At 44.6% G+C, this 16,788-nt stretch overlaps 1 protein-coding gene across 2 annotated transcripts in view; it reads right to left on the bottom strand.

Moving 5' to 3' along the window:
* Positions 1-2,747: 2,747 nt before the first annotated feature.
* Positions 2,748-16,788, bottom strand: part of LOC144826662 (beta-1,3-galactosyltransferase 2-like) — a 228,161-nt gene continuing 214,120 nt past the window's right edge. For both annotated transcript variants that reach the window (XM_078685244.1, XM_078685234.1), the window contains exon 2: positions 2,748-13,923. In XM_078685244.1, the coding sequence (XP_078541370.1) occupies positions 12,904-13,758 (855 nt within the window). In that variant the 5' untranslated portion in view covers positions 13,759-13,923 and the 3' untranslated portion in view covers positions 2,748-12,903. The remainder of the gene's footprint in view (positions 13,924-16,788) is intronic.

Below are 16,788 nucleotides of genomic sequence, written 5' to 3'. Positions count from 1 at the left end.
TCTCGAAACTTTTTTCTGTAAGAAACCATTTCATGTGTAATTCTCATATACCAAATAAGCAATAATGTATACAAATGCGATTACTTTGGCATTTTTCTACAGCTTGAGTGCATACCATATATATATGTCTGCAATTTTTTTCAGTATATTTGAAAATTTCAAAATGCATTTATGTATTTTGGGGTGGTAAGGTATACACACTACTCTATAGTATGTTGTACTATGTTATACTATGCCTAGATTAGTAAATATGTCCATAGTTAGCGTGGAGTGGGTGTCATGTATTCCTATAGGTCCTGAATCGATCCCCCTATTCCTGACCCTATTCTAGTTAAACAAACCAACAAGTTAACTAGCAGTCAGCCCATGAGGCAGAAAACCCCCATGATGCAGATACCGTTATCTGACGCAGTCACACTACGGCACAGGAACGTGTTATCTGATTAGGTCATAACACTTGCGATCTAATTAGACAAGCGATATTCCTCCAGCCCCTGATAAGGCATACGGAGTTCTCATAACAAATCAAACCTATGACAACCTGGGCAAAACCCTGCGGCCATTGTTTTGATTTCACCGAGAACTTTAGTAAAAGAATGTGCTAACGAGCAAGTCGTATGACATCTTTATTGACGTATCTATGTCCATCCTTACGTCAATCTCGGCACCTTAAAGGTATAAATATTACCGATCTTGCCATATGCAAACACACGCGTGGTGACGAGACGGAGCAGCCATACTTGCCGAAGCGAAGAGCAGAGCAGACCCCGCTGGCAGCAGCCCCGCCTTCCTGACGCGCTGAGAGACGCGCTGCTTTCTCCTGCCGAGAATCCAGCACCGGCGTTTCCGGGTAGCCCTCGCAGGCAGCCTGGAATATCGAGACCAGAGAGAGAGATACCATTCCTCATTCATCCTAAATTCCAGGTACAGAACTGAATAACCCCTCACAGAGAATTCTTTAGTTATTCACTTGGCAAAAACAAACTTAACTTAAACTGTAACTTTCTATTCCCGCCCACGTATTAGGCTTAGGTCAGGTACACGGGGTAGGCGTATTTAGAAACACCAGTTGAGTACGTTTAGTCAAATGTATATGTGTATGTAATATATTTTATTCATTTTAAAACATCTTATGGCTTAGAAACCATATCAATGTTTTTACAGTATTATTTTATACTATTGCTTTTAATGTATGCACTTTACTTAACTATAAGTATTGCAATAATATCGATCCATTTCTCTTGTATGAGAAAAGAGACTGATCAATAAATAACACCTTTTTATTGAACACGCCCGTCTCTTCCTTTTCTCTACATTCTGATGAGACTAAGAATGCACGTACTGACTGAGTAAAATAATTTGCCTTTTGTTCACACGACTCTCGAGATTGACTCTTGATTAGGGGAGAGCAAAGTTGTCATGTTCTATGGTTGTCAGAAACTAAATCCCTTCTTGTCTAATCAGGGAAGTTAATTCCTCCTTGAACATTCGAGAAAGTTTCTAGTGAACTCTGAGCTACGCTGGCAAACCCAAAACTTTAAGTCTAGTATCGACAGTAGTAGACCTAGTTAACGTCTGGCCTAGGCCTTTACTGCTGTAGGTATTATTCCAATGCGCAGAGCCTATTGGGAAGATAGGAACTACACTACACTCTATTTAATAAATATCTTCCAAATTTCCAGTAGGAGAGCGATTCTGCTCCTTATATTGCCAAACAAGTATTTATATGGGTTGTACGACGCAGGTAAATACATCGTATGCCTTTACCACACATTTTTTACTACACATGTTTTTACCACGAATATGCTTTTAGAATGCATGTCATTACCACGCATTGTTTTTATATATAAAAACAATGTATTTGTGGAGGTAGACCCCCCACATCCCCAACTTACCATAAATGTGTGGTGAAGGCATGCATTGTAAAGGCATGCTCGTGGTAAAAATATGCATGCTAAAAAATGAGTGGTAAAGGTCGTTGTAAAGGCTATTTCCCCTAATATGTCCAAGAGAGACTTATCTACAGTTTTTCAGTTTCAAACGTTTTTAAAGTTTTAAAAAACATTTCCAGACTAATAACTTGCTCTGCTTCTTCTAAACGTGCAATGTGGTTGCAGCAAAGAATCTTCAAAAAGCATGGGGCACATGTGGGGTGGATGAAAGGACATTGGTAAAAGGAAGAGAGGATTTAGACATGGTGTCAGAATGCGAATAACATGGAATCATACAGGCATGTGTCGAGGCATGCCAGAGACGGCACGGGCAACAAAGTACTGTGCAGCATAGGCAATAAGCCTCCTATTTGGTGGTATTAGTAACTTCTCATACTGCATGATCTTTTAATTTTATTTAAGCCCGTTGGTTAACTGTCGGACAAACCCACTCATTGAGAATTATAATAATCTACATTTGCTCTAATAAAATCACTCACAGGAGTGGCATGTAGGTTTCCTCATAGTGGTAATTGCGCTCTCCCAACTAATGCCATTCAGTAATTGCTGCTTGGTGTGGTGTTGGTATTATTCAATGCAATATTTCACTTATGAGTAGGTTGCAAGTGGACTGTGGTATTATCCATATGTCTGTACTCACATTTGCTGTGTTAAGATCTGCCTGTCTAGATTCTTCTGCAGATCCAGTTTAAGAATTAATTTTGTGGATTGGTAGACACACTTGTAATTAAATTAGGTATTAATTGCACCTAATTTTCTTTAAGCGCTTCTTTCGAAAGTAACAAAAAAAGCACATTCTCTTGTTGGTTTCTTTATTAAGTTATTTTACTCTTATTCATTCTAGGTGTTTCCCACACAGCCCTTCAAATAACCATCATCATCATCATAACTTTATTATCGATCACAAAGATCTTAAAATGTGTGTCACAACCTCATACAAAAATACCTTCATTTACCGGCAACATGATTATTTTAAAATACTAAAAATACAACAATTTAGGTAAAAGGGCACTAAAATACCATATCAGAATAAAACCATATAAAAATACATATCATTTTTATGAAATATACATTATTAAATACTACATACTAAATATATTACGCAGGGTACTTTGAGCGTCTATTCCATAAAACACTTTCAGCGTCGAATCAAAAAAGCAAGCAAGAATTTTGCACAGCAAAAAATGACTACCCTCCTGCTTTCTGTGCTCAAAATTCTAAGCTCCTCTAGATAATGTTCACGTTCAATAAGCCTGCACAACGGAATGATCCACTTGGCCCTTAGGTTCTCATAGTATGGACAGAAAAATAGCAAGTGGACTAGGGATTCATGGCTTCCTTTACAGGCCGGTCATATAACTTCAGAGGGTGCATAACTACTCCACTTGCAGAAAATTAATTTAGTGGGGAGAGTCCTATATCGGAATTGAAGGAATAATTTCCATGCAATTGGAGGGACAATTTCTTCAATCCTAGCCTCAAAGAGGGGTAAGGGTTTGAAATCTAAAAACTCTTGAGTAAGTAAGCCCATAACCAAACTTGCTGCATCTTCAACATGTTTCTCCTTGGCATATTGCGCTTTGGGCTCTCTCAAGGCAATAAATTAAAATTGGAAAGAAAAGGTGATACAAAGTTCTATATAACATTCATTATAAAAATGAATGTTAATAAAATCGATAAGGCCAATAACTCAACCTACAAGATTTTTGGAATAGTTAAATCTCTCACGTCTCTGGACGCAGTGTCCGCAGTTAGAGTTCCAACTATCAGTAGCTGTAACCAGATTGCTCATTTTATTCTGACAAAATATCGTCTGTTTATGCCTCTTTTCCGGAAAGTGATAATAATCATAGACACTCTCCTTCAAGAAGGACTCTCCTTTCCTCTCCAGCAGGCTCTTTTACTTTTACTATAGAGAACATCTCAATGGAAAAAATGTGCCTCCTAGCTGCCAAAATTAAATCTGGCAATAGACCCTGCGTCCCCGGCTATTCTTGAGCGTGGGCTTACTCCCTTTGCCCCTACATTATGCATTCTGCTTAATTTATCCTTTGAAGCAGGTTAACTTCCAGTGGGGTGGAAGCATGCTATAATGGGTCTCCTTCTCAAGAAACTTTCTTTGGACCCTTTGAAACCAGAGAAGTTTTGACCTATTTTTCTGCTCCCACTCTTGATAAAATTGCTGAAAAGCAAGTGCATTTTCAACTAATGATGTTCATTGATGAGAACAGAATCCTCCATGAGACACAATCAAGTTTTAGACCACAGTGCAGCACAGAATCTGCCCTCCTCTAGCTTCTGAGAAGCTACAAAGATTGGCTGATGAAGGTAAAACTTCTGCACTTGTCATGCTAGACTTATGTGCAACTATTGATACAGTTTTGCACGGTTTGTTGATAGAACGGCTGTGGTCACAGGGCATAAGGGAAAGAGCTGTTGAATGGCTTGCTGATTTTTCGGTTGAGCCTAAGGGCAGCACGTATATGCTGCTCGCTCTGTGAGGCTTGCTGTATTGGGGTAAGCACTGGAAGCCCCTCCCACTCTCTGCCCATATTTGTCATTGGCTTGTGTCATTGTCCTTCGTAAATGCTGGCTTCCGATTCATTAATAGGCTTGTTAGTCCCTCCTTGGTACCGCCTTGTCTGCATTTGTTACCTCCCCTAACGACTGGACCTTTTACTGGTGTTGTTACATGGTCTGCTTCTTAAGTTGGAGAGCACTATTTTGTTTATTCACTAATGCGGACGATGGTGGCTGCTTTTTTTTTTGTATCTGCAGTGCGTCCTCACAGGACAATGGCGACAGCTTTTCGTTTGGAGCGCTATGCTGCTCTAACTTTAAAAGTGGCTGCCCCCTACCATCACAGCACTCAGGGCACAATGCCTACGTTTATTCAACTTTAAAAAAATATATTTTTTGCATGCGGAGCGCGGTGCCCGCTTTAGGGACACCGTGCTCAGTTTTATTTTTTTTAAAACTATAATGTGGTGCGTGGCGCCCTGTTCAGGGACACCGGGCTCTGTTTTTTTTAAACTTTATTGGTGATCGCGGTGCTTGATTCACGGACACCACACTCTACAATGCAATAGGTCTTGCTTTTGCTAAAGTTTGACCTATTGGTATTGTAAATGACAATGCCTTTTACTATTATAAAAAGCATTACCATTTACAATGCCAATAGCTCAAAATCTTGCAAATGCGAGACCTATTGCATTGTCAATGCTTGCTTACACAAGCGCTCTTTCTAGGTGTTCCAGAAGCCATACACATCAGATATCATCCCCCTTCAGCAGGGAGTGCCACAGGGATCCGCTATGAGTCCTACCCTGTTTATCCTGTATCTCCATCCCTTGGCAGATGTAATTGAATGCCATGGCATGAGGATTGTCGTATGCTGACGACACTCAACTGATCATCACTCTGTCACAAGATAACGGCAGTGCCGCAGCAAACTTTAAATGCTGTTTGGTAGACTTTGCGGCATGGACGGATACCAGTTGCCTGAAATTAAATGCGGACAAGACAGAGGTCCACAAATAAGGTCCTCTGCATGGTGGCCATGTGAACTGGGCCAAAAGTATAAAAACTGGGCATCATTTTTGATGCACAGTTATCTTTTGAGAGCCAGATCAAGGCTACAGCTGGCACTTGTTTTGGAGTGTTAACACTGCCAAGGAAGATTCCAGGGCTTCTACCGGACTCAGCAAAAAAGATGATAATTCAAAGGCTTCTGGTGTCCCGGCTCGATTATTATAATGTACTTTGTCCAGGGGTCTCTAAGGGTAGGTTGGGAATGCTTCAGAGAGTATAAAATGCAGCAGCTCGTATGCTATAAAAAATTCCAAAACTGCTTGCCATTAGCCATGATTTGCTGAACTACATTGGCTCCCCATTAAGCACAGAGTCTCTTTTAAAGCACTCTGTTTCACACATAGGATACTGAATGAGAGGGTCCAAGTTATTTGTATCCTCTGCTTCAAGCTTGTACCCCATCCAAATATCCTAGGTCTTGTGAAGCGGCTTTGACAGTAATCCCTAGAGTGCGCAGAATGAGCCGAGGGGGCAGCTCCTTTAGATTCTTGGCAGCCAAACTCTGGAACTCAATGCCATTGGATCTGAGACTCGTACCTTCAAAAGCGAGTTTCCGCAAAAATCGCAGGACCTGCTTTTCAGGCAAAGTAAGTAGAACTGCCTGGTCCCTCAGATGACCCTGACTCTACCTTACTACAGATAAGGAGCTACTTCTTTAAAGCGGCGACACTCCTTGGAGTAACCAGGCTCTTTATAAATCCTTTAACATTAACATAATAGCAAAGCATATGCACATTGTAACCAAATAGAAATTACAAGGCACACTAAGCAGAAAGTGTTATAGTGATATATTATAAGTACTTTATGCGAGTACCTACTATGGTTTAATGATTACGGAGTGTAGGCCTTGACATGTTATTGTGCTTTTTCATTATATATTTATTAATTCTTTGCATTTATTTTATTCAAATATTTTCTAGTGACAGTCAATACTAAAGAGTAATGTAAAGGTACAAGCAAGTATCATTGTACATGGTTGAAGTCTTAAGTAGTGTTGTATTATTTGATAGTGCGGTTGCTTGGCGATGGCAATTGAAAAGTATTATTAGGGAAGCGCCACATAGTGGATGAAAAGCGATAAACTTTAAAAGCTTGTCAGTAATGTAAGTGCTCACTGCTTACTGTATAGTCATAAAATTACAAATCGAAACAAAATGACAGTTGGCAAAACAATTAACAACCCCCCCCCCACCCACAAGAAAAAGGTCCAACAAGAACCCTCATTGTGGAAATGTTCTACCATCATGGTTTGTCAGATGGTAAACAAAAATAAATCCTTTTTAACTGCAAAAATGTAAAGAGGTTCCCCGAGAGTTAGATGAATACTGTCTAAGAAGCCTTTTTTCATCTATTCGAAAGTTGTTATTCCATTAGTTCATCTTCCAATTAAAGATGTAAACTTCCATAAAAATATATCTTCATCAAAACAGTTGTACACTTCCAAATACGTGTTTCGCAAAATGTTTGCTTCTTCAGTGCAAATAAGTTTAGTGATTCACTTGATTCATAAGTTGAATGTATGGATACAAATTCTTTGAAATGCATAACACAAATATTCCAATATTAATCAGGCGCCTTGCCCTTGATAGTCAAAATTTGATAGTAACTTCTTAATCCCATGATGATGAATCTGCAGTTGAATGGGATGATAGTGATCTCGATCTGATCTCCCACCGATAACGCGTGCTTTTCACAATAAATTAGTCAGGGATGCTGCTTTTGTCATTACTTTTCATAAACAACAGATCAGACTAAAGGCATTTGCTTAACATTTCTCATTTATCAATATGGCCTCCAGTTGTTATCATTGGCTTGTCACCATAACCAACTCAATACTACAATGCATTGCACATAAGCTTTCTTGCAAAGCAAGCACCAGGCATACAGTCATAATATTAAAAATATGTACAAATCATAGTTCGCAAAACAATTTACAACCCCTGCTATGAGTTACCTTTATGTAAGTGAAACTCTTCTGTTTGAGGGTTTTGTCAGAAGGAATAGGCAACATCAAAACCCTTGCCTAATACGTTAATCTATGAGATTCCTTGTAACAAAGCACTTCACTACCGACTTAAACATACTTTCCACAATAAAATGTCTACTGGCCTTTATTAATTTATGCTTTTGATAGGTATGCCAGGCCTATGACCTTTGCCATAACTTTTTATAATAGAAAGATCAGGCATTTACCATTGTCTTGTCACCATAACCAACCTAGTCCTGTTGTAATAAGCATAAGCTTTTCCTCTTTCCTGCACCCACCTCCCAGCTGCCCCGCCCTCCCCGGCCTCTATTTAATGTAGGCCTCTGTGCGGCCAAGCCACCGGTGCACCAAAGGCATGCCAAAGATAAGCCTGTCTGCACCCGTCTGCGACCCGACCGCAACCAGCACCAGGGGCCGTGGCTATCTGACCTTCCACCGCTACGACCCAGCCGTCCTACACTCACTCAACCCCGTTAGAAACAACAACTGCCAGCTGGCGAAGCCGAACATCACCCACGGCCAATTCTCCTGCCGACACTGCCGGCATTCCTTCACCAGCCACAGCACCCCCACCACCTCGACACCCTTGCCGGACACCCGCACCAAAGAAGCCCTGAAATGCATCCTCTTCAACGTGGGCTTCCTGCACAGACACGCTGTAGAGATCTGGGACCTCCTCGACACCCTCTTGCCAGAAACCGAATTCTTCACCGAATCCTGGACAAATGCCGCATCTGCCCCCAACATCGCCACCACCATTCCCGATGACTACAAGATCCAGAGGAAGTACCGCTCCCACTGCCCAGGAGGAGGACTCGCCATCGCACACAAGAGCTCCCTCCGACTCCACACCTCCAAGCTCGAGCCACTCCCTCTAAAACACCAAACACCTCTGCTTCCAGGTCCAGACCAGCCCCAAAACCACGATACACGGCACTCTTGCCTATAGACCTCCTGGGCCTCATGCCCCCTTCACCACCTCCATTGTCAACCTCATCGCACCCCACGCCATCGCCTCCACAGACTACATACTTATGGGAGACCTGAACTTCCACCTTGACAACCACAGCTACCCTGACTCCACCGCCCTCCTGGACAACCACGCCAACCTCAGACTGAAGTAGCTTGTCACCACCCAACCCACAAGGCCGGACACACCCTAAACCCCATCTTTGCAGGAGGGAGAAACATCCACTTCAGCCACACCTCGCAGCCCCTCTGGACAGACCACCACTGAGTACACTTCTCTTTCAAGACCATGATCGCACACAAGCCTGCCCGTGCCCTCCACAAAGGAACTGAAGCAAAGTCACAGATGAGCACCTCAGCTCTACCCTCGTCCATGACCTTCCCTCTGTCACAACCAACGCCAACTCTGCAGCCATGGAACTACACCGCTGGATCACCAACTGCTCGGACAAGCTTGCTCCCCTCCGCCGCCCCAACATACAATGCCTGCTGAAGGCCGCCTGGTTTACCACCGACCTTGAAAAAGCCAAACGCTCCTGCAGACGACTCGAGAAACGATGGAGAAACAGCAGAAACAACGAAGACCAGTCAGCCTACAAGCACCCCACGACAGAATACCACCAAGTCATACGATTCAGCAAGCGGACCTTTATCAGGAACAAAATCCTCACCAACGCCAGCAACTCAAAGGAACTCTTGAACATCATCCAGCAGTTCACTAAACCCCCCAGCGGAGCCACAGACATCACACCATCCCAGGACCTCTGCAACAAGCTCGGCTCCTTCTTCCACCTGAAAATCAAGGCCCTCTACAACAACTTCAGCGAAGAGACCCCTGAAACCACCCTCCCCGCCAGCAATGACAGCTAGCCCACTATCACCAACTGGACACCGGTCACCACCGAAGACACCACCACAACCATAAAAAGCACCCACTCAGGATCCTCCATGGACCCCTGCCCACCTCGCATCATCCACAGAGCCGCCGCACCATTGCACCCAAACTACGCCGCACCATCAATGCCACCTTCGAATCTGGCACCTTCCCCGACGACTGGAAGGGGGCTGAGGTCAAGCCCCTCCTCAAGAAACCTTCAGCTGACCCGAGAGACCTGAAACACTACCAGCCCATCTCTCTTCTTCCCTGCTCAGCCGAAGTCACAGAGAAATTCTTTGACGCACAACTGACCACCTTCATCGAAAAGAACTCCATCCTCGACTCCTCCCAGTCTGGATTCCGCAGTAACCATAGCACTGAGACCGCCCTCCTCGCTGCCACTGACGACATCCACATGCTACTTGACCAGGGACACACCGTGACCCTCATCCTGCTAGACCTCTCCGCAGCCTTCGCCACCATCTCCCACTGCACTCCTGCAGCCAGACTCCACGTCGCTGGCATACGGCGATCAGCCCTCAACTGGATCCGCTCCTTTCTTGCCAGCAGAACCCAAAGGATCAGACACCCACCTTTCCTCTCCAAGCCCACAGAGATCAACTGCGGAGTACCCCAAGGATCATTGCTCAGCTCCACGCTCTTCAACATCTACATGGCCCCCCTTGCCACCATCGTCAGACAGCACGGGCTCAGCATAGTATCCTACGCCGACGACACCCAACTCATCCTCTCCCTCACGAAGAACCCCGAAGACACCAGACTCAGCTTCCAGGAAGGAATGAAAGACGTTGCAGCCTGGATGAGCAGTAGCTGCTTAAAACTGAACTCGGAGAAGACTGAGGTCCTTGTCCTTGGACCTTCCAAGGATAGCTCCTGGTGGCCCTTTGCCCTCGGAAACCCACCCACTCCGACAGACCACGCCCAGAATCTCTGCATCATTCTGGATTCCTCCCTCACAATGACCTCACCAGATCAACACTGTCGCCTCCACCTGTTTCAACTACCTTCACATCTTCCCCAAGACCTTCAAGTGGATCCCCCCCTAAGCCAGAAAGAATGTCACCCGCACATTCATTACTAGCAGACTGGACTACAGAAATGCCCTCTACGCAGGAATCAACAAATCCCTGCTACACAAACTACAGACCATCCAGAACTCTGCAGCCAGAATAGTCCTCTGCACTTCACGACATGAGCACATGACCCAAAACCTGCAAGATCTAAACTGGCTCCCCGTCAAGAAAAGAGTAACTTTCAAACTACTCACCCACACCAACAAATACCTCCACAACATCGGACCCAAATACCTCAACGAAAGAATCTCTTTCCATGCCCCCAAAAGAAACCTCTGCTCCGCCGACCTCGCCCTGGCCGCAAGCCCACGCATCCGCCAAACCAGAGCTGGAGGAAGAGCCTTCTCCTATGTCGCAGCCAAAGCTTTAGAGCTCCCAGCCACCATCAGACTTTCTCCTACCCTGCACACCTTCAGGAAGAGCCTCAAGACCTGGCTTTTTGGCTGACCCAAAGCTGCACGCCCACCCCAACGCCTTGAGACCCTCACAGTTGAGTAGTGCGCTTAAAAAAACCTTGATTGATTGATTGAAGAAGTACAGAAGACACACTTTACTATTGCCCAATCAAATGCTATACTCAAGGGAACAGGGGCCTAGCTTTCACTGGTGCAGCAGGTACAGTGACACCAGATCTCAGAGGCCCATTGAACACTGATTTGTGATGCATTTTGCAATTTAAAGAGCATCCAAGGGTTCAATGTCCTTCCTTGCGCTACAGCCCACGACACATGCTACGCCACTGCACGTGCATTAACAAGTGGGCTGTGCTTAATCCCCTCTCTAAATCGTTCTTCTTAGTGCTTGTTTTTGTTGAGCTCAAAAGTTGCTGTTAACCCAGACCTAAAAAGGTTTTATCTTATTTTTACAATCAAACTACTCGGCAGGCAGGGGCGGCCCGTGCAGGTAAGAGCAGTGGGGGCTTTACAGACGATGACAAGGTAAAAATAAATATTTATTTCATTTCTCCTTGTCGTCATCTGTCAAGTCCCTCCTCCCGCCACGCCCCACCGCTCTTACCTGAACGGGATGCTTCTGCCAGCGGGGTAAAAGGGGAAGGCAAAGGAACCAATGGACTCCGATGTCTGGGAGCTCTTCTAGCCCAAGACGCCTTCGGGCTTTCGTGCGCTCTACAAATTCAATAATCAAATCAAAATCATTCAGTGGGCAAGAAGTTAATCGCACAGAAATTCATTTACAAGAATCTGTGACCAAAAGTTGAGGAGAGGCACATGGGGCAACTACTCTCTTGAGACATCGATGATGGGGTACCACTGCAATTTGAAGAATGAAAAGGAGCAAGGACAGTGGAAGAGGGAGAGAGTGACTGTGGCAGCAGAGGTGGCCGGCACACTGCCAAATTTGCCACAAGACATCCTGGACAAGCAATAGGATGAAGTAAATCCACATCAGTGAGTACTCTACAACATGGAATATAAAATCCATATATGGGGTGGCAAGTAGAATCACAGCTCAGGTGGTGAGAAGTTGGAGGTACACTACAAAAACTTTCAGCAACAAACAGAAAAATTTAAGTGGCCTCTTACCACAAAAGTTGTATTATATAAGTAAAAACACACAAATATTATATAAACTATATATAAATACTTTTTCTTTTGTTATTTTCTCTGCCTGTGCTGTGTCCGTCTTTCAAATTGGTGTGTCAGATTTTCATGTACATTTTGGGGAGTGTTGCATTTTTAAAGAATAGTGTCCAGTCTGGTTCACTGGAGAGGAGAGCTATTCAGTCCAATTGTTGAATTTTTGCTGTTTGAGGTGTAATTTTACCTGATCTTAAGCCAAAGGCTTCCCCATGATAGGGGATTCTATCTGTTTGATTTATTGCCACACGCACGCATGCTTAATGATACTAGTGGCCATATCTAGTTTAAAATCTGCCAAAATAATACTGATCTGGTCTATAAGTCAGTAAAGTAAAGGTGTACATAGGTTGGTATAATTGTAAATGTTAGGAGTTTCAAGGAGGATCTTATTTCACCGATTGTGCTTGGTGTAAGATGTTTGTTGATCTACCTCCTGTTCGCTATGCTATCAACATTGAATAACATTTTATAAATGAGGGTCTTTACCTCAAACTGGATTATGCCATAGGGCCGTCACCACTTTTGACCTGATTCTTTAACTTATATTTTGGACTTCCTAAAGTGCGAGAAATCGGGCATCTTTGCAAGGCTTTGTGCTCTGCTCGATGAGTGTAGGTGTGAAGAGCCACTATTTAATTCAGGGCTTTATACCAGTCCACCTGTTTTCAAGCTCTTCTGAGTTGGCAGATGAGGGATTAGCAGAGGGAGCTCAGGTGATTCGAACATGACAATGCACTTTAGCCATGAAGGGAAGCTGAATTTGGAAGCCAGATCTTCTAGTTCTAAAATCTGCAGCTGAACCATAAAAGCCAGAGAGATGGGATCTCGAAATCTAGCAGGTCCTTTTTGCCTCCATAAAATCAGGCCAGTGCTGCACAAGTTCCTCCTTGGTGTATTTATGCACTGTGATCAATTTGGCAAAACTACACCGATTGTATCTGATATACATCCCGTTGAACAAGTCAGGGGGCGGATGAGTGATTCGGATTCTCAGCTTTGCCAGGCAGAGGCCCACAAATACATCTTCAACAAACAGTGGCTTTAAAAGGTTAGCGATGTTGAAAATCTTTGTTGCTACATCGCCAGAGAGTACATATCCTGTCCCTGAACAGTAGGTAGGGAATAAGTCTGCTCTATAGATTTCTTTGGACATATACCACTTGCTCGAAGTATTCCGTTCAGGGGTGCCCTTGTACACAATCAACCCAGTGAAGTAGTTTTTTCGTACTTCATGGCTCGGCTGGAGAAGGCGATGGACCAAAAGCTCAGGGTTGAAGAACATATCGGTGTCGATTTTCATAACGTACTTGGCATTGGGGCAGAAGCGGGCTACCCACTCCATACCCATCATGGTCTTTAAGGTCAGGTTATTGTACGTGTCCAAGAAGTGCTGCTGGATAATGTCCCTGAAGGTAGTGCTCTCCCTCAGCAGGGCATTACGTGCTGAGACGGAGTGTGAGGAGGGTATTCCCAGAAGGAACAGCCTCACCACAGCGATGCCGGGCAGCAAGCTCTCATTCCCCCATGTCATGCGAATAGCATCTCGGGTTGCAGTGTCCTCTGGCACTGAGGGGATCAGCAGCACCAGGAATGGATCATGGGTGGAGCACTTGGTGGTCTCGTTCAGCAGGAAGGGGAATCTCTTCAGTGGCTCATTGCTGAGGGGGACATTTTCGGCCGTGAACATGGAGCTGTAGGGTAGGTGAAAGTTACGTAGGTAGACTATCTCCCAGTGGACCACAAATCCAGTCACTATGAGGGCCAAGACACAGAAGAGCCATATGAGTGACAGTGGAAGCGTCTTGGAAGGATCTCGTGTTCTGCTAGGCTCCAGGATGGCGAGTTATCTGGTCTGTGGAGAGATAACATTTTATCAGTCATCAAACATCAATGGCACCAATTGCAAGATTCAAATAGAACTACTGTTTTACAGGAATGTTTACTTTGAACATTTAACTCTATTCATATTAACTATGTACATTATGATATCTGAAGAAAGATGCCATGCCACCCTAAAGCTATAATTTTTGTTATACCTGGACTACCTGCATAGTAGAACCAGACTTACATGGCTATGCACTTTCCTGTATATTTATTAATAAATTGGTGAACTACTTGGAAAGCAAACTTACCAGTTGGGGTTAGATCAAATTTCCATTACTTTAAACAGTGGTTCATGCTTAGTGTATTGTACCTCTTCCATAGCAGCTCAGAAGGCAAGAAAGATCAAAGGTCTAGATAGTAGCCGTCTATGCTTCTCCCAGTGGCGTCACTAGGAGGGTGTGGGGGGTGCGGACCGCACCGGGTGTCACCCCATCATGGGGTGACACCAATCTGGTTACGTACGCTGGCTGGCTGCTCGCTCTGCACTGCAGACAGACAGTGCAACTGCAGCCTCACCTTAGTCAGTGCTTTTATTATAGTGCAAGCACGGTGCCCACCTGCTGCGCCTTACAAATTAAAATACTGAAGTGCCAGTCAGTACAGTGAGTGCAGGCTGCAGCAGCACGACGTCGCCACGCACACACGCACCACCTATAGTGGCTGGTGTCGTGATGTGATGATGATGGTGCGTGCGATGCGGATGCGCGGCGGCGGTGACGGCGTACGCAGTTTGTGGGTCCCAGGGCGTCAATCTTTAGCGCTACCAATGACGGACCTGGGACAGCCCCCGCGCGCCGCGCTGTGCTCCTCTGACGCGTCCCGGCGGTCCCGGCCGCGCGCCAGCACCACGTCTGTGGGAGGAGCCGCAGTCTCGGCAGCGCAGGGGAGTGCGTGCGGCGGGTGCACTGCTAGAATAAAAGAATTAATATATATGTCACCTGAAGACGTTCTTTGATATCGCGATTCGCGAGGAGCGCCGTCGTCTCCTCCCCTCCCCTTCAAATTTGGGACTGACTTGGGTCCGGACTCGGAGGCCGAGGTGAGAGTAGACTCAATCGAGAAATATTATTTATATGAATGAAGTAATGTATTGTTGAAGTTAGAAATGTGGCACTCTCATAAGGGTCAGGTGCATTGCAAACCAATGCCCATTCAGGCACTAAGCCGAGGTTTTTTTTACTATCTTGTTTTTTGTTTCATGATGATGTCCATCTCCTCAGATTTGCACAGCGACACCCTCACCCACCAGAGTGAACTTCTAGCGGTCCGGTCTCCTAATACCTCACACCATAGGCAGGGTCGCTGAATTATGCGGTAGGGCCAGGGGAGCACCAAACTTTGTGGCAGGGTTGACAAAATTATGCGAAAGAAAATGTAAATTATGCTGCATAATATGTCACTTTTTAATTTTTACAGAAGGTAGTAATGTCTGGTTAAATATGTTACCGAATTACTACAAGTTTAACATCCAAATACAGAAACAAGCAACTGAAAGTTGACCAGTTATCTGTTGTGAAGGGCCTTCCGCGATGCGCCAGAACGTCCGCACGTTTTTACCAACGTTTGACCTGTTTAAACTAGAAAAAAAAATGTGTTTGTTAAAATCTGCAGATTATGCAGTAGATGATGGATTATGTGGTAAATGCAGCATATCCATAATTTGGCAAAAAAAGCCTCTGCTGCAGAATCGCATCTTTCCAGTGTTCCTGACCATCGGAGTGAGAAACAATAAACGCAGAGGTAAAATATGTCCACACACACAGACTACTAGGTAGGCCCACACATTTTGGATGGACAGTCCTAACTGCCTCTATGCAAGACTATCTCCCCTTAAGGAGCCTGGCATGTCTTTCTGACAGATTGAAATATCTCTGTCAGTCTTTAACAGCGGATATTAAAAGCTCTTTCTGTTAGCTCAGGTTTATGATCACTGCGCACGTGAGCAGGTGACAATCCGATAAGGCTTATCTCATTTTACGGATAATATCCTGTCTTCTCAGAAGTCTAGACCCTACGGCCTGGAAGGGTTTCAATTAAGAGGCTCTGGGCCATATTATCAAGCCTGGGCGATAAAATTATCGCCGCTTTATCGACAGGAAACTGCCGCTAAAGTGGGGATAATGGGCTTGATAATAGGCTCTATGGAATTCCAATCGAAGCCCATGTTAGATGTGAAGGACATCTAACATGAGCTTCGATTGGAATTCCATAGAGCCTATTATCAAGCCCATTATCGCCACTTTAGCGGCAGTTTCCTGCCGATAAAGCAGCGATAATTTTATCGCCCAGGCTTGATAATATGGCCCTCTGTTCTCAGACACAAGAAAGGGGGTGTGCAGCTTCGATTTAAATTCCAATTCAGTGACATTTTCCAGTGGCACACATTCCATTCCACACACACAATCAGATCACAATCGCATTACTCCCAGTTCCGAAGGCCGGCCCAAGAAGACAGTCACACTCACACAGTGCTATAAAAAAGGAAAGCTTTAAAGACGTGTCAATCAAGGAACGATCTAATCATGATTTATTTTAGAGCTGGTGTTCGCTACATTATTTATGTGCGTTGCTGTCTGTCTTTCTACTCTTTGGGGGTCGGAATTTGTACTGATGGTAACTGCATATCTCAGGTGGCACCTTCTACGGCCTCTGTAAATATAGGACCTAAATTTACAAACGTTACTAAGGATTCTGTATGGTCCCGTTATTTGCCATCTGTGTCCACTGGCGGACTCGGAGCGGAGGAGGTCCATGCGGTAAGTCGTGAGGGGGTGACACCATGAGTTACCCGCACCGGGTGACACCAACCCTAGTGACGCCACTGGCGTCTCCT

This window comes from Lissotriton helveticus, chromosome 1_1, assembly GCF_964261635.1.
Source record: "Lissotriton helveticus chromosome 1_1, aLisHel1.1, whole genome shotgun sequence".
Lineage (NCBI taxonomy): Eukaryota > Metazoa > Chordata > Amphibia > Caudata > Salamandridae > Lissotriton > Lissotriton helveticus.
Note: the sequence above shows the minus strand (reverse complement) of the source record. Positions and strands in the feature narration are given on the sequence as shown.